This window comes from Aedes aegypti, chromosome 3, assembly GCF_002204515.2.
Source record: "Aedes aegypti strain LVP_AGWG chromosome 3, AaegL5.0 Primary Assembly, whole genome shotgun sequence".
Classification (NCBI taxonomy): domain Eukaryota; kingdom Metazoa; phylum Arthropoda; class Insecta; order Diptera; family Culicidae; genus Aedes; species Aedes aegypti.
Genome location: NC_035109.1, coordinates 66,939,867 through 66,958,613, shown reverse-complemented (window position 1 = coordinate 66,958,613; position 18,747 = coordinate 66,939,867). Strand labels below are relative to the sequence as shown.

The window sequence follows — 18,747 nt, the reverse complement described above, 5'->3', positions numbered from 1 at the left end:
ATCCACAACGCATTTTGTTAAAACCTTTATGGTTTATAATTTCTATCATGGTTTTTCATGGAATTTCTCCAGGAATTTCTAGAACTAGATTCTGCTCCAGCGACTCTTAAAAATAATACCACAAATATTACTTCATGAACCTATTCAGGAATACTGTGTTGGTTTTTATTGCCCGGAAAATATTATTTCGACAACATTTATGCATGGAGAATGTTGAGGACATCGCAATTACGGATTCCATACGAGAAAAATCGGTGCTTAGTCCAAAATCACCATGAAAAGGCCACTGTCCGTTTTTCGAAGCGTCAAGCAGTTCGAAGCAGCACGGTATATGAAAAAAACATCATTTCCTTTAAATGATTTCTGAAATGCTTCTACCAGTGACATTTCTCTAAAAATTATCTTATGTTTTCTCCCAGAAAAAACAATAGCGACTAATTTGAGCAATGCTTCAGCGGTTGCAAGCATTTTTGAACTATTTTTTTAACTAACTAACAAAGGAGCTGTAACGAAGATTTTCGCAGAAATTTCTCCATGAAAACTTCAATTGATTTTTCCATGATTTCTCAAGAAACGCTCTCAAGGATTCATCCAGAAGTTCAGGGTTGTATAAAAAATACACAAAGATTTGTACAGGCATTATTTGACGGTATCCTCTGCGGTTATGTCAAAAAATATCTCTAAATATTTTTTCCTTGAACTCTTCTAGGAGATTATTTAGAGGGCTTCCACTAGGAAATGTAACAGTTATTTTTGCAATAATTTTTCCATGTATTTCTTCAGAAGTTCATACAGAAATTATTCTCAAAAATTATCCTGTTTTTTGTAACTCTAAAGTTTTTTTTTTTTCAAAACTCCCATGAATATTTACAGGAGAAATTTTTGACATTATTCCCGTTGATTCTTTAAAACTTTTTTGATGAATTTCTGGAAGTTTTCCTAAATTTCAAATTGAAATTTAGGCTCCAAATTTACAATCGTTATCTATGCATCTATTATCTATTTGAGAAATTTAGAATATTTTAAAAAGTTCGGGACAATAAATTTTTTAGAGTGTAGTACTAGAGGTTGTAAGAACAAATTGGAGTATAAGTAATTATAATTGAAAATTTCAAAGTTTTTTTTTGAAGTTCTGGGTAGGACAGTCAATGGATTATCCTACCCAAGATGCAACAAAAAATAAACAAATTCAGCAGAGAGCTTGAAAGATTAAATAAATTATTCGATCAACGTCGTACTTTTTGTAATGGAGGATGGCAAACACGATAAGATTTTTTTTATGGTATTCTAATGCCTAGTAAAACGTGACATGGTATGTGCATGACACAAAAAGTTCTGGCTCGTGAGAAGAATGATTGAGAATATATATAGTGAACACCCTGTGAAACTAACTGTAATAATATGTCCAAGAAACTTCCTTAACAGTTAGAAAACCAGAAGGAGCAATCCTCTAGGGCATTTCTGAATGAATCAATGGAGCGCCTAGTCAATCCACAAGCTCCTTGTTCGTGAAATACACACCCGTGCCCCAATCGAAGGATCGTCGCACGTAGAGAGCTGAACCATGAACAATAGGTCTATTCTGACAGATCGGTCTAACAAAGGCATCAGAGAAGACACCTCACGTTGTATGTGCTACAAGTTCAATTTAACAATTTATCATTGGAATTTGTTTGTTTGGCTTAATCTAGGTAAATTTATTTCTTGTGAGAATTTGAGTTCGCTTAAATCTAACTTAAAATTATGAATTCACTTAACATTACTGGTCACATTCAATAACAGAGTTTGCTAATGTAAACAAACGGCATTCGTATTGTTTGAATTTTCATTAGGGTAATAAATTGAACATCATGAATAGAAGTCATTATAATTATTCAGCCATTCCATGAAAAACCGATCTAGTGTGTCTCCGAATTCCGTGCAAATTTGCTATTTTATTCCTTATCCGAAATAAGGATACACGTATTTTTGGATTTTTTGATTAGGGTGACCATTTCCGAAATAGGGTGACCAGAAAAATCGCGATTTTGCAAAATTTTTATTTTTAAAAATATTATAACTTTTGAACCGTTCGACCGATTTTCAATCTTTTTAGACGAAATGAAGGCTAAAGATTTTGGCTTTTCGGGAAAAATATAAAATTTCACAAAAATTGTGTTTTTTACATGAAAAAACTCAATAGTTTCCGTTTTTTCGTGTTTTGAAGGCCTCGGCACCAAAGGGGCTATTGCTGCTCTCATTTTTTCTTAAAAGTTCAGAAAATTTTACGTAAACTGTCAAATTTTCAGCGATGTATGTTTTTTAGTTTTTGAGATATATTTTTTTGAAAATTATTTTTGTGGAATGAAAGCTTAAAATTTCAACTTTTCAGACAAAATTGAAAAATCTGATAAAAATATGTTTAATTGTGAAAAAATATAAAAATTTCTAGTTTTTTTTAGAAAATTTCATATATTTTAATGGAAAAAAATAACTTTTCAAAGTTTTCTATTTTTTTCTATTTTTTCTGAAAAGTTGAAATCTTAAGCTTTCATTCCATAAAAAAAAATTGAAAATCCGTTGAGCTGTTCAAAAGTTATGATTTTTTTTTAAACAGTAAAAATTTTATGCGCTGAGTTCTACAGTGTGTGCCGATGAAAAATGACTGTTTTTTTAATTTCAAAAAAATATATCTCAAAAACTAAAAAACATACATCGCTGAAAATTTGACAGTTTACGTAAAATTTTCTGAACTTTCAAGAAAAAATGAGAACAGCAATAGCCCCTTTGGTCCCGAGGCCTTCAAAACACGAAAAAACAGAAGCTTTTGAGTTTTACCACAATTTTTGTGAAATTTTATATTTTTCCTGAAAAGTCAAAATCTCTAGCCTTCATTTCGTCCAAAAAGATTGACAATCGGTCGAACGGTTCAAAAGTTATAATTATTTTATAAATAATTTTTTTGCAAAATCGCGATTTTTCTGGTCACCCTATTTTGGAAATGGTCACACTAATCAAAAAATCAAAAAAACACGTGTATCCTTATTTCGGATAAGGAACAAAATAGCAAATTTTCACGGAATTCGGTGACACACTAGATCGGTTTTTCATGGAATGGCTGTATTATATTACCACTAAACAGACTACAAACAAGAATTGTGCTAAATAGTGAGATCATCAAACCCGCAATGCAGACGTGAATCACCAAATGTATGTGAAATTTGATTGAAATTATGAACTACCTAACCTAAAGCTATCACTATCTTTCCTAGGAATTTATAATTCACATTTCTCGGATTATACGCTGGACATAAATTAATAAATTCAACGATTCACGAGTCGAATCATTTCGATAACAGATGGTTTCTTAACAATATCCACGGCCACCTGTATATTTTCTGGGACCAATCGCTGTGAGTATTACTGGAAGTAATTCTTGATAAGTTTCTGGAACATCCATAGAAAATCATCAGAAAATTATTGAAGAATCTTTGGATGAAATGATGTATGAATCTAATACCAGTCGCATCGTGTTATACTCATTATGAGTGTGATGTTGCTAGCGATTGTTGAATGTGCGATTACTTTGGTATAAACTATCGAAGCTGAATCTCTTGTCGAGTTTCAAAGCATAGAATATGGTCTCTACTTTAATTGAAGTATCTAAAAAGTCGCTACGATGTACAACGGAAGGTCTCTAAAGTACCTATTTTAATCAAAACGATATCTAAAGTCTATTCTTTTCTTATTCAAAACAAGCATTGAATACTGATGCAAAATTGTATATAACGGGTTAATCAGGCTTTTCATAAATTATCATAGTGATTTTATTTAGAATATTTTCTGCGTCTCCTACAGGGATCTCTCCAGACATTCTTCTCGAAATTTCTTTAAAATTCTCCCAGAAATTCTTCCAGCGATTTTTCAAAGGATGCTTAAATGAATTTCTTGAGAACTCCAAAGCTACTACTTCCAGTAATTTCCACAGGTATGATTATTTCCAAAACTATCATAGAATTTCTTCCAGATATGTTTTCACGAATTCCACAGTTGTTACTCTAGGATCTTCCAAAGGTTTCTACAGATTTACTTCCGAGGAAATCCATAATTGTTTGAAAATAGCAGTTTACGGAACAAGTTGCAGAAAGATGATTTTTACAGCACGAGTCGTAATTTTATTATTATAATTATGACAAGTGCTGTAAAAATCGAGTTTTGCAACGAGTACACATATTTTTGTAATTTCGTAGAGGACCACTTGAGGGTATCAAAAATTATATCGGAATGCAGCCACCATTATTTTACAATTTCTAAAACTAGTTGTGTTATGATTCATTACGCAACTCAAAACAGTTGCGTAATGAAAAAAGCGTTGCGTAATGAATCATTACAGCACTGGTTTTAGTTACGCTATGACTATTCCCGCACAGCATACTTCAGTGCAGGAAAGTAGGCTGTTTCATGACAGATTGACGTGATGAAAAACAGCCTATTACGATGAGAAATTGCAAAAAAATAGTTTTAGGGGTTTTTCAAGCCATCCTACAATGTTGATTCCATCAATAATTCATCTACGTTTTCTTCCAGAAATCCAAAATTTCCAAAATTTCAAACAATTATATTTATTTTTCTAGGATTTTTTCGGTATTTGTCGCATAACTTATGATCTCGCCCTAAAAGCCATTGGTAACCATGTGTGTAGTTCATTGTTTCTGAGCATTTGAATGGATATACACGTTGTTTAACAACTCTATGGTGAAGAAAGGATCATTATCTACCTACCAGTGATGTTGGTTTGGATGTTTATTCCTTCACTTGCTCAGAAACAACGAGCTACACACATGCTTACCAATGGCTTTTAGGGCGTTATCTCAGAGTATGCGAGATTTCATCCAATCATCCATCATCCAGTTTCACTGAACATGTCATTAAAAAAATCTTAAAAATTCCTATGCAATCTTCGAACGTTTATGTTTTTCGAGATTTTTTTTAGAAAACCTGTGGAATACTATCCCGATTATCTTAGCAAATTATCTAGGGAATCTTCTAAAACCTGCTCAAGAGTCCAGGAGTACATTTAGAGATCCTTGTTCATTAAGGGTGATTTTAAAACTAACACAAATTTTTATTAGAGGTTGCTCTAGGATTTTCTTTAAACATACCTCACGGATTCATTATTCAGAAAAATTCCCTTGGTGAGAATTTCTGAAAAGAAAACAAGAAATATCAGAAGAAATCTCTGGAGCGATTGATGAAGGTATCTTCGAAAAAAAATCATAGTTGAAAGCTTATATAAGTATTAAAAGCCAATCCTAAAGGAAACCCTTAGAAATTTCTGGAGTAGTTATTGATTGAATTTAAGAAGACGTTCTGACCGAAAATCTTGGAGGGTGTCCCAGGGAAAATCTTGTAGTTGTTAGGACTCTATTGAAAAATTTCTCAAATATTTTTTGGAGGATTACAGATGATTTCTTAAATAAACTTTGGAGAAATTTCATTTCTGTGGTTTTACTTGAACTTTTTAAGTATCTTTAACAAAATTCTTAGTCTAAAATTTGTGGAGAAATTGCTTGGAAAACAATGACTACATTAACTCCTTTTTTTTAAATTTCCGGAGTAATGTACCAACATTTGGGAAATTACCTGAATAAATTTCTGATGAAATTCCTAGAGAAAATCATGAAAAAGAACAGTAATATCTGTCATATTGTCACCAGGAATTCTCCGAAAGGAAGTTTTAGATCTCAGATGAATGTCTGCTCTGATTTCCGGCTGCTTGGGCACGTCAGGAGTTAATCATCAATATTAACCTCCTTTTCCCGAGCAGCCTAGATAGCCGCGTAGTGTCGGTAGCGGTTTTTTCAACTGGCTAAGAATTAGCACTACGGACTGCCTGTTCCGGTGGTAAAAGTCCACCTCACAGGTGACCCCTAATTTATGGTGTGATGCGTACCGTGCCTAGGAATGAATGGTTAGGGGGGTCTAAATAAAACCTAACCGCTAACGGAGCCTGTGGGGTACCAGGGCGCCCTCCACAGTATTGAGTCCTTCCTGTGCTACCCGGAGCAATGGTGCAGGTGACCTTGTGTTTCTTCGAGATAATCGGCTGCCCTTCTTCAGTCTCTATCCTGAGGCTTAATAAGGGTGGGATTATGAATATGTTGACATTTAATTTAAATTATCACCTATATGGATTCGCATTATGCGTTTTACACAGTGTATTCTGTGCTCTTTCGCCTTTGGCGACTTTAAATAGATACCGATCTGGTTTTTTCGTTGCTGGTCTTTTTCGTGCTGAGATTGCAAAAAGCTTTATCCTGCCTAGTTTGGGTAGTGGCTACGGTTAGGTTAGCTCAGATCAATCTTCAGCATAAAAGAACAGCAACGATCAATCTTTGCAGACTCATGCAAAATGGTGCAGCCCAAGTGGCGCTAGTTCAAGAACCCTACTTTCGTAGAGGGAACTTCTATCTAGGTAACCTTGTGGACCCAGTTTTTGCTACTTTCAGCAAACCTGAAATGGCAAACTCGCGCTCCATGCCCCGCGCATGCGTGCTCGTTAATAAAGCAATCGTTGCTACACTCATTTCTGAGTTAACTACCAGAGATGTATGTGCTGTCACAATCGATGTTTCTGTTGGTGACCTCAACAGGAAATACGTCTATTGTTCGGTATATTTACCACATGATGAACCATCCCCAACGGATGACTTCAAACGAGTTGTCGTACACTGCGTAACAAAAGGCCTTCCGCCAGGGTTGGGAAAAATCATGAAATTCACTCTACAGTAGCCAAGCAAAGCCAATCACAGTCAGCATAGCCAGTGAAACTCACGCCCATCGCTGCTGTAGGCAAAAACCTTGAAAATAGCAAAACACCCGTTGCTAAGGGCAACCCAGAATTACTGTAGAAAAATGTTCTATTTCCCGCTGCATTTCCCGCATTTAGAGCCTTCAATGATACTCATGATTGAGAAAATTCGTGCACCCAACATAGGCTACTTGATGAGATTCACATTTTTGAACTACTGTACTGGAGAGCCACGTGATTTTCGCGAAAATTCAAGCCTACTACTATTACCATTCCCAGCACTGCCTTCCGCTGATTGTGGGCAGTGATGCTAATGCTCATCACATCATCTGGGGCAGCTCAGATATCAATTTGAGAGGCTCCATTCTGATGGAATACTTAAGTAGTACAGACCTTGGATTACTTAACATAGGCAATCGCCCAACCTTCATAGTTTCTAATAGAGAAGAAGTGTTAGACATAACGCTCTGCTCGAATAGAATCAGTCACGAGTTGACGAATTGGCATGTATCAGATGAGGAATCATTATCTGATCATCGCTACAACTTCTTTGAACATTCAAATGTAACTACACAGACTTTGCGTTTTAGGAATCCCCGGTCAACAAACTGGGAACTCTATATTGAATTGGTTGCCAAATTTCATGGATATTCTCCGTCCATTGAAAATCCAAGTGATCTGGATGATGCAGTTGATACTACAACATCCTACATTATGGAAGCTTTTGAAGAAGCATGTCCTCTGCGGTCTGTAAAGACTACAAGAGGGACCCCATGGTAGAATTACGATCTGACTAGACTCAGGAAACAATGTAGAAGGGATTGCAACAGACACCGTTCAGCTGGATCAGAGTCGTTCAAGTCGGCTCGCAAGGCTTACAAGAAGGCTCTTCGTTCTGCTGAACGATCCGGCTGGAAAAATCTTTGTACAAATGTTTCCAGTTTGAGTGAAGTCAGTCGGCTGAACAAAATCCTTGCAAAATCTAAGGATTTCCAAGTGAACGAAATTCGCTTACCTAATGGTGACTTTACTTCTTCCGATGAAGAAGTTTTAGAATGTTTATTCAATACACACTTCCCCGGATGTGTGGACATACCATCTACGGATGAACCAAATGTCTTTTCATGTAGTTACGAGTCTCTGGCCTCGGCTCGCAGTATCGTAACTACTGAATCGATTCAATGGGCACTTAATAGTTTTGCTCCTTTCAAATCTCCAGGAGCGGATGGGATTTATCCTGTTCTGCTCCAAAAGGGATTTGAATTTATCAAACATGTTTTGAAACAGCTACTTGTAAGCAGTTTTGCTACCGGGTATATTCCCAGATCCTGGCGTGATATTACTGTAAAGTTTATCCCGAAAGGAGGACGTGCGTCGTATGAAGAAGCGAAGAGTTTTAGACCAATCAGTCTGACCTCTTTTCTTCTGAAATGTCTGGAACGCATTATCGATCATCACATCACATCACATGTTATTTTTGGCAAACATGCCTCTTCATGTGAATCAACATGCTTACCAATCTGGAAAGTCCACTGTGACTCTCTTACACAAAGTTGTATACGATATCGAGAAAGCATTCGCTCAGAAGCAATCCTGCTTGGGTGTTTTCTTAGATATTGAGGGTGCCTTTGACAACGTGTCTTTCGATGCCATATTGGAAGCCGCACGAAACCATGGGCTACCTACAATGATTACCAATTGGATTCATCAAATGCTCAAAAACCGACATCTCTTCTCGACATTGCGTCAAGCAGCGATTCGAAAATTGAGTGTTTGCGGATGCCCCCAAGTCTTATCACCACTTTTGTGGAATCTCGTAGCAGATACGCTATTGAGGCAACTCAATAATTGCGGTTTTCCAACTTATGGATTTGCCGACGACTATCTATCTTTGATAGTTGGTATGTGCATAAGCACCCTATTCGACCTGATGCAAAGTGCACTTCAGGTAGTCGAGAGTTGGTGTCGCCAATATGGCCTTTCGGTTAACCCGAATAAAACATCTATTGTTCTTTTTACGGAAAGACGAAACCGCGATGGAATTCGACCTTTGAGTCTTTTTGGCACTGAGATTAATGTGACTGATCAAGTAAAGTATGTCGGAGTCATTCTAGATTCCAAACTTTCAGGGACACCTCACATTGATTTCAGAGTCAAAAAAGCTTGCATGACCTTCGGTCAATGCCGGCGAACCTTTGGTAAAACTTGGTGCCTCAAACCCAAATATATCAAATGGATTTACACAACAGTTGTTCGACCAATATTGGCATATGGATGTCTTGTGTGGTGGCAAAAGGGTGAAGTGAGAATAATCCAGTCAAAATTGGGCCATCTCCAAAGGATGTGCTTGATGGCGATGTCTGGTGCGTTCTCTACAACTCCCACAGCAGCGCTCGAGGCCCTTTTCGACGTTGCGCCACTACACATACATCTTAAACAAGAAGCACTTTCTTGCTCTTACCGTTTATGGGTACTGGATCTACTGGAGAAAATCCAGTGAATCGTAGATCTACACACACTTCGTTGTTTCCACTTTTGGTGAATTGGGACAAAATTGTCCTTGCTCCAAGTGATCTCACAATTGCTTGTCACTTTCCTTACAGGACATTTACCACACAATTCCCTTCACGGGAAGAGTGGACGTCTGGCTATTTGGAAAGAAGTATATCAAACAATATAGTATGTTACACTGATGGCTCCCTTCTTGAAGGTAGAGCTGGTGCAGGAGTATACTCCCGTGAGCTAAGGCTGAATCAGTTTTACTCACTTGGTAGAAACTGCACCGTTTTTCAGGCGGAAATATTTGCTCTTTTGTTTGGAGTGCAATCAGCACTTCAACAGCGCGTAATGGGTAAAGTCATATACTTCTGTTCAGATAGTCAGGCTGCTATAAAAGCTCTTGCTTCGACCAACTCAAGGTCGAAGCTTGTTATCGCATGTCGAACTCAAATTGAGGAACTGAATTCAGTCAACTCTGTAAACCTTGTATGGGTACCTGGCCATTCTTCCATCGCTGGAAATGAATTGGCTGATGAGCTAGCTCGCGATGGAGCATCACATGACTTCATTGGCCCTGAGCTGGCTATTCCAATTTCCAAGTGCTGAGTGAAGCTTCAAATAAACTCTTGGGCGGCAACTCAGCACAAGCAATATTGGAATAGTTTGGAGTCATGTCGTCAAACAAAATTGTACATTACTGAGCCATCTCCAAGGGTGGCGAAGTATTTAACAAATCTGTCAAAGCAGAATTGCAGTCTCTTGGTCAGAGTGTTGACAGGCCACTGCCGACTCAACTATCACATGGCAAATATTCAGCGTGCTGACTCATTTGTGTGTGATAGTTGTGACTCCGATTATGGAACTTCGTATCACCTGATATGTAACTGTCCAGTTTTTTCGCAAATGCGATTCCAATTACTTGGTAAACACTTATTAAGTGAAACTGAATTCAGAAGCCTGAATCTTCAGGATATTCTGTTATTCTTAACCCGCTGTGGTAATGAGCTATAGGCTCTCTTTACGCTCATGCGTTTTGCAGTGTCCTTTTTAGGGCGCTGTTCGAACCCATTGTGGTATGGAGCTACATGCTCTCATTTCGCTTATGCGAGCTTCCCTTTTCAAGGGACCCCACTCCTATTTCCTCCCATCTTTCCCTTCCCTTTCCTCTCCCATCGGGTAGATGATGAAATAGGCTCAAATATGGCGATAGCACAAATCTCCCAACTGGTGGGGAACGTGCCTTTGGAGCCGGCCTTCTGATACCTGATAGTCTAAAATTTGTGGAGAAATTGCTTGGAAAACAATGACTACATTAACTCCTTTTTTTAAATTTCCGGAGTAATGTACCAACATTTGGGAAATTACCTGAATAAATTTCTGATGAAATTCCTAGAGAAAATCATGAAAAAGAACAGTAATATTTGTCATATTGTCACCAGGAATTCTCCGAAAGGAAGTTTTAGATCTCAGATGAATGTCTGCTCTGATGCTATGAAAACACTCTTGCCTCCTGGTTCCTATTAGGTTTCGTTTTGTTTCTTTGGTTCATGTTTGGTCTCATTTTGATTCCTTTTAGGTCTTTTTCTGGCAAGCCGTCTTTAAGTTCCAATTTTTAAGGCACTCAGTCGCTACCAACCCTAAAGACGAAAAGCTTTGATAGTCTTGCGGTAACGACTGGCATGAATGTGAGGTGATTAAAAGCAAAGGGGTGTCAGTGACAAAAACCTAGTTTAGAGAAAATAGAGAGCATTACTTCAATTTTCACCAACTTTACATTCTATACAAATTGTATGGGAGTCAAAATTACCAGCCAGTATTTCAACAATTAAATAATTAATTATTTTTTTCTGTACAGCGAAAAAATCAACTGAAACTATCTTAAGAACGCTTGGAAACAGTAGATTATCCTCAACTCAATCCAAAACGTCACTTACACCCCTTTGCACTTGGGCGCCTCATTTTCCAGTCCAGGGTTTACATTTTTTTAGCTTTACTGTGCACAAAATATTTGCCAACGTTTGTCCTACCTACGGTTTCGAACGTGGACGCGCCTCTGTGAAGAAGAATAACTATTTTTATAAACTAATCGCTTCTAGCGTAGTCATCATCTTGATGTGTTTTACCTTCTTTCGAATAAATTGAATCGAGAGTGTAATAATAATGGCTTGTTGTGTCCAACGTTTACGATCCGTAATCGAACAAGTGACAAAATAAAATAACCGCTTGCACGCGTGGAGGCTTGTAGGATGCAACTAAATGTTTGCTTTCCTTCCAAAGCCATCGTAATATGAACGTATTTCAACTTTTTGGCGCAGTGTTGGCAATTGATAAGATTTAAACAATTGCTAATCAAATCATAACAACCTTTTGAACAAAGCAATGGTCTATGTTTTGACAGTTGTCGCAACTGACAGTGACCGATATTCACAGTATATTAAATGACAAAGTTTAAAAATAACCACAAATTTTCCGCAAATATATCATTCTAGGGTAATTTGCCCATTATTGCGGTATTCCTTATTACTTCAGAATAATAATTAGATCCTTACTTTTTTAATCAAAATCTCTATTTTCTTTAAATATTATTACCGATGATGAAAGTTTATTATATTCTAACGCTCAAATAAATGAATGCTTTTATAATTAAACGATTTTGATCGTTAGAAGAACAGTCTCGATGCTTCAAAAAGAACCTTTCAACCAGGCCCCTATCTGCGAAACAAATTTCATAGGCGTGAATTTTTAAATTAAGAATCAAAACAATTACATGCAGCAGGTAGATCAGCTTATGATGTATCTAGTTACATGATAGGCATATTTTGAAGAATAGCAATTTTGAAGAATCACATTGAAAATAAAAAAAAAAAACAATTTCCAAAATAGCCATACTGAATGTAATTGCTAGAAACATTTTGATAATTATTTTGCAGCTTTTTTGTGTTATCCATACATCTATTCATTCAAACAAAAGATTTCTGAATATCTTTACTCTGCAGTTTCTCTTATTTGCATACAGTTGTATTCAAAATAATAGTAGTGAAAGCCGATTTTCATACAAAATACTCAACTTTGGCATGCTGTAACTTTGTTTCCATATGAGTAATCGGCATGAAATTTTGGCAGTGAACTACAAATATACTCAATTTCATTATCACAAGATTTGAAAATTTTCACACTACCGGCTACAAAGTTAAGCACCAGGTCAAATCGCTCAAAATAATAGTAGTTTTTACAGATAATGTCATACAAACCGAAAGTACCGTGCAGTGTCATTAACACGAAGGAATGTTTAAATCCTCCATAATAGGACGAATACTCTAACACATTATATGCTATGGTTGATGCATTATGTAAAATTTAATGTGTGTACTAAAAATTTCTTTCATGAACTTCATTTATCAACTTCATTATTCATGGCTTCGTGGTCTATGGTTCATAGAAAATATAAAAAATCCTCGCATCGCGTCAAAGCCCGAGAAAAACAAATGCCATCATGATAGTCAAACTCACCGTAGCTGACGGGTGTCTTGCTGGCGCCGGATACATTTTCCGCTGCTTTTACTCCACTCGAATTCCTTCACTTTACAGCCGCTATCTCGATGATAATTGGAATGGAATGGATCTCCGACCGACTGACTCCTTCCACCAAGCCCTTCCACTAGAATGCTTGTGTACGCGTACCCTCCTAATTGAATTTTCGGCTCTTCTTCTCTTCACTTGCTCTACACTCTGTGTGCTTCGGATGCTGATGTCACTGCCTGAGCGCCGCTGGGTGTTCTTTTCGCTCACACCTCACAGAGATGTTGGAAGTCGTCGCCTTGATCGTGATCGTGATCGCTCTCACGCCTTCATTTTCTTCGGCTCAGCCGAACCGGTTTCACATTAAGCGATTTGCAATCACGAAACGAAACGAAAGAAAAAAACCGGAGCAAATTGAAAGATAATTTCTGCACCTTCTCTTCTCGGTGGGATGGTTTCTTCTTTTTGTTTTCCCAGGTCGCAGAACCACCGCTACGCACTTTTATTACGATTAATTATCTTTCATTGCCGAACCGAAAACCGAAGAATACACACACTCACTCGCGTCACTCGGAGAGCGGCGAAACAAGCGAACCCGGAGAAACACACAATCAATCAATTTATCAATCAACGAGTGAGTTTTTCCAGCGCTGGATTTTTTTCTTCTTCCTTCTAGCACACTTAAACCAGAAAACAGCTAATTTTTATTGATTCACTTTTTTCTTCGTTGGTACAACGGGGGGAACTCAGGAGAAGTAATTTCTTATTTGCTTCAGCTTAACACATTTTGATTATTACTTATTAGCGGCACCGCCGCCGCTGCCTTTGCCGCTTCCGCTCGATGCTTGTTTGGCTTTTGTTTTCACCTGATCGCGCCCGCTCAAATGATTCGATTTTTACTCCCGTTGAATCGAATCGGTTTTTTCTTTCTGATGTTGTTTCGAAACAATAATTGCGCACTGATTTTTCTGCTTCGTTTTTACCGTGGATTAATTAGAGTTGCACCCTGCGGGAAAGATGAAAAGAAACAGAGAAGCGGGTTACAATGGGGTGGTCCAATAGTTCATTCAAGGTGGTCTGTTTGACCACCATGGACACGTTTGCAATCTATTTAAAAACCAATATCAGATTAGTGCAATGGTGTATAATTTTAAAAAAATACATAATATGATTCTTCATGTCTTTGCGGATAATATCGACCTCATTGACTTCGATCGCAGAACAGTGGTACATGGTTGCAGGTGGAAACAGAGGAAGTGTTGATACTGCGGTAGTAATTAAAGGGAATGTGCAAGAAACCGATTGCCCAGTGTCGAATTAACTCAAACTGCATTCCACGATGATACGGAGTAGTGGACTGATGCAAATTGGGATTTTTGGCTCCCCTATGCTTAAAAAATTTGGCTGTGCACATGCCATATGAAATTTATATGGAAACTAGTGGTCCCGGAAAACTTCGCACTACCATCAAGTATGCTGTTGTAAAACGTTATGTTATCCTCCATACAAAATTACACGTTAGCCTTCTCCCATTTTCTTGACTTTTCCGGAAACTCTCACAAACTTTTTCCTCGCCCGACCACTTCGCATTTCCTTTCTCGAGTGTAATTCTACTGTTATTTCGCCAATCCGTTTATCCGTTCGCAAGCCAGTTCGTGGCATACAAACACCATTTCATTTTTATTTATATACAGTCCCCTCTCCACATCTCGATATCGAAGGGACCATCCAGATAGGGAGAGATCGAGATAAAGAACATTAATTAAATGAACACTAGATTGAAAATCACTCCGTTACTAGGAAAATAATAAACAAACAAACTTCATTTCGAGTTCCAAATAGTTTTGAATCGCTTAAACCAAGTCTAGTAACCTTTGATAATGTTCATATCGACATATAGAGAGAAAATTGGGAACAAAAAATCAACAGGAATACATCGAGATATGGAGATATCGAGATAAGGAGGATAGAGAGCGAAATCGTATGCAGAATGAAGGGACCGAAGCAAACATCGACATAGGGAGAAATATCGAGATGTAGAACATCGAGATGTGGAAAGTCGACTGTAGATAGATTATTATGGAAAAGGGCACCATTTTGTGTTCAGTCCTGTAACTGCTCATCGTAATAATTTGTTATTATTGATATCAATGTCTATATCATACAAAGATGAAAATTCAATAAAGAATGATTTCTATACCTTTCTTCAATTGGGGTAAAGAGCGTAGAGAGTCGGATCCTATTCTTGGCACTTTGATTCACTTCGGCAGTGGGTTTTTTTTTTGTAAGCTTCTAAGCTCATCTTTGACTTCAATATGCGTCGTATTGAAGTGCTTCTTATTGTATAGTTTCAGGCAATTCGGCCGAAAAAAAACCCATGCCAAAGTGAATCATGGAAGTGCCAAGGTAGCTCTGCACCCTATATTGTTTTTTTTTCTTCAAGAGAATAATTCTTTATTATTGCTCTCTGGACTCCATAAAAATGGGTGCATGTTTCTTTTCGCACGGGAGCTCAATCGTAGATGGCGTCTAAACAGCAAGCACTCCGCGATCGTGTTGTGCGGTTAGACGGTTTTACCGTATGTACCGAAAGAAAGAAACCCGACCAACTTGCCACAGGAGACGGCTTTCGATTTGTGGATTTTTTCGGTACCCTCAGAGCCCTAGTACATAAAAATAATTGGCGGGCCAAGGGTACAAAGCAGTTTACCACGAGGATCCGGAAGATGGACGTCAATGTCATCCAGCGCTCTTGTGAGAGCATCGCGACTAAGTTGCGTTGTACGGCTAACCATGGCACCTTCTCCAATTTTCATTGATGTTTTTTTTTTTGAAGAACAAAAAATAAAAGTTTAAAAAACCCTCATTATACTGAAAAAAAAAAATACCGTTTTGATTTATATTCCGAACACTTAAAATCAACAGTGACTTCAAATGGAACTGTTAGGCAGAAATTAGCTTTTTTGTTGTGAATATTTTAATTTCTTCTAGTCTTTAAAGTCTAACTGTAAGCTTAGGTGTGTCTATAAAAATGTTTATTTAAACTTGTTTAATATTGGTTTTATACAATAGAATGCAACAACATTTTGATTCAAATGCCGAACACTGGGTTCATTTTGTCTCATATTTCGAACACCTTGATTCAAATTTCCAACAACACGGATAAATCGTAATGAAATGAATAATTTCGCAAACAAATATGACTGCCAATTCCTAATAATTTGATGACATATTTCAACGAAACAATTCAACCAAATTGCCATACAAAAACTGAATGTTCGGAATGAGTCTGGTCAAAATTTTAGACAAAACGGTATATGACTGAAAAAATCTCATTTTTTATTGAACACCCGTTACTTTCAGAGCAAAACTTCTTATTTGCAGTATAATATAGTAGCCTGGATTGCTTTGATCCATTGTTGCCTGCTGAACAGTTGATGATGCATGGTACATGTAAACCTACTTTATAAATATGAATATTAATGTATACTGACGTCCAATCAAAATTGTAGCTGGAAAGGCTTCATTTAAGTAAAGTTTTTTTTACTCTTATTTTATTTATGGTAGACATTTGCCATAGTAATTTCCATATAAATTTTAAATGGCTTGAGGGTGGGAAAAATTGTCTATGTTCAATATGTATTTTCAATTTCGAAATCTGTAACTTTATAACGAATTCTCAATAATGCATGTAATCTTGGATATGAGTCGATAAAGCACTCTAGGTTTATTTGTATGAGTGTGAGCATGATAGGTTTACTTATTTCCTAGATAGATTTCTTTAAAAAATCTTTTCCTATTTTAGTACAACTTTTTGAAAAATAATTGTTTCAAATATGATGAACCTGAAAAACTAAGTTTTTTTTTTCATAGATAATGCCAACTAAGCTATGTCATATGACATAAAAAGTTTTGAAATACAGTGAAGGGCAAAACTTTTAGACTGAATTCCATATTCGTTCACGTATAGAAATGGCTGCTGGGTTGAATCAACAAACTTGATTGTTGTATTCAATATTCTCTGGTTTTTGAGCTATCATGTTGTATCATAGCAACAATATGATTTTGTTGACTCGACAATAATTTGGTTCGATTGTACAAATTATTTTATCAATTCTGGCCATGATTCTTTATGCGTTTTTCAGAAGTTAATAGTGGAACATTTTGGTATGTTAAAACAGAGGACTGGCTGTGAAAATCAGATTCTACTTCTTCTTTCTGGCGTTAGGTCCCCACTGGGACAGAGCCTGCTTCTCAGCTTAGTGTTCTTATGAGCACTTCCACAGTTATTCACTGACAGCTTACTGTGCCAATGACCATTCTTGCATGTGTATATCGTGTGGCAGGTATGAAGATACTCTATGCCCTGGGAAGTCGAGAAAATTTCCAACCCGAAAAGATCCTTGACCGGTGGGATTCGACCCCACGACCCTCAGCTTGGTCATGCTGAATAGCTGCGCGTTAACCGCTACGGCTACCTGGACCCCTGAGAAAATCAGATTATCGAATGCGATTATTACCTGCAGTAAACATTTTTAAAGCTATGACTTGATGATTTATATTGATAAGTACATTTGGTATAAATATTTTCGAAAAAAGTATAAAAGTTCATCCACAGACAAACAGACGTAACACTTAAAACAAATTGCTTCCATTGCAAATCCATCGCCCAGTTTACACCACCATCATCTGGTGAGCATGTTGCACGGAAAGGTTTTTCGTGCAACAAGAACGGCAGATCGCGGTAGTGTGAAACGTCAAACGCAAAGCAAAACGATGCACGCGCCTCTGGTTGTGAGATTTGTACAATAGCGATGATCGTTAAATGAGTGGTCGATGGAAATTTTGTCGGAGTTACAATCAACTGACTCAAAAGATTGTAGAAATGGCAAACATACGAAGTAATGAGCAATCAAGATTGTAGCACCATCAAACATTTTGGGTTAAATTCAACAATAATGTTTGTTGGCCCTCAGATGACAAACAGGTTTATCAAGTTTGACCCAAATTTTGTTGAATAAACAATCCATTAATCAGCGTGTTGAATTTCCCATATAGCTATTGAGGTTTTTTTTTCTATTTTTCTATTTAATTCTTCGAATAACGCATTTGCAAAACATAACTGGAGCAATAACAAACAATTAGGAAGCAGTACTTGAAAAATTGCGCGATCTACATATTAAATGGTTGTGCTACTTTTCCAGAATAGCCCATTTCCCCGAGAAGTGCTTGGCACTCATAATTGTCAAAACTTCATCCATTTCAGGGTGGTGAATGAACCAGTCATCTGATATGCACCCTTCGAAACATATTGTCGGTTCTTTCGAGTTCCTTCGTTCTTGACATCTTTGGCAATATCTATTTGGTTTTCTTTTGATTGCTTATCGTTCTTTCAAGTGTGCCACCATGTCACTAAAGATTATTTTGGTATATTTCTGGACTGCATCATTTTTCAGGGAAACGGGTCATTCGTCGAAATGGAATTCAGGTAAAAGGACAATTCGGGGAACTGGCGTTCGGGGAAATGACATTCCGGGAAACGACATTCGGGGTGAAGTAGCACAATTGTATAAAACCACAACTTTGACTGGAAAATTACTAAAATCAATATGGAATTCACAGACATTCACGATTTTTTGTTGATAAATTGTTTTATATTCTAACAGTATACTGCATTTTATTTGGAAAACAGTTTGATAAGGGCGGGGATTATGTTTAATACCAGTAAATTATGAGTTCTCTATGTTTTTTCATCTAAACCATTACAAATTCAAAAAGTTTTTTTTTCCACAAAATGGTTTTATTTAACAAGTGGTATTTGTAACATTCTGTTGCACCAAGTTCAGATGAAAAAAATGAATAAGTTTGCACACAAAGTTCATATAAAGGGCCTTAAACCATGTTTCTCTCATTCAGATTAAGCTTATTGTACTGGTTTT

General features: G+C 37.0%; 1 protein-coding gene across 11 annotated transcripts in view; it reads right to left on the bottom strand.

The window, feature by feature from the left end:
- Positions 1-18,747, bottom strand: part of LOC5573338 (protein groucho) — a 664,800-nt gene that overhangs the window by 608,579 nt on the left and 37,474 nt on the right. For all 11 annotated transcript variants that reach the window (XM_021849485.1, XM_021849489.1, XM_021849496.1 and 8 more), the window contains exon 2: positions 12,800-13,814. In XM_021849485.1, coding sequence (XP_021705177.1) covers positions 12,800-12,835 — 36 coding nt within the window. In that variant the 5' untranslated portion in view covers positions 12,836-13,814. The remainder of the gene's footprint in view (positions 1-12,799; positions 13,815-18,747) is intronic.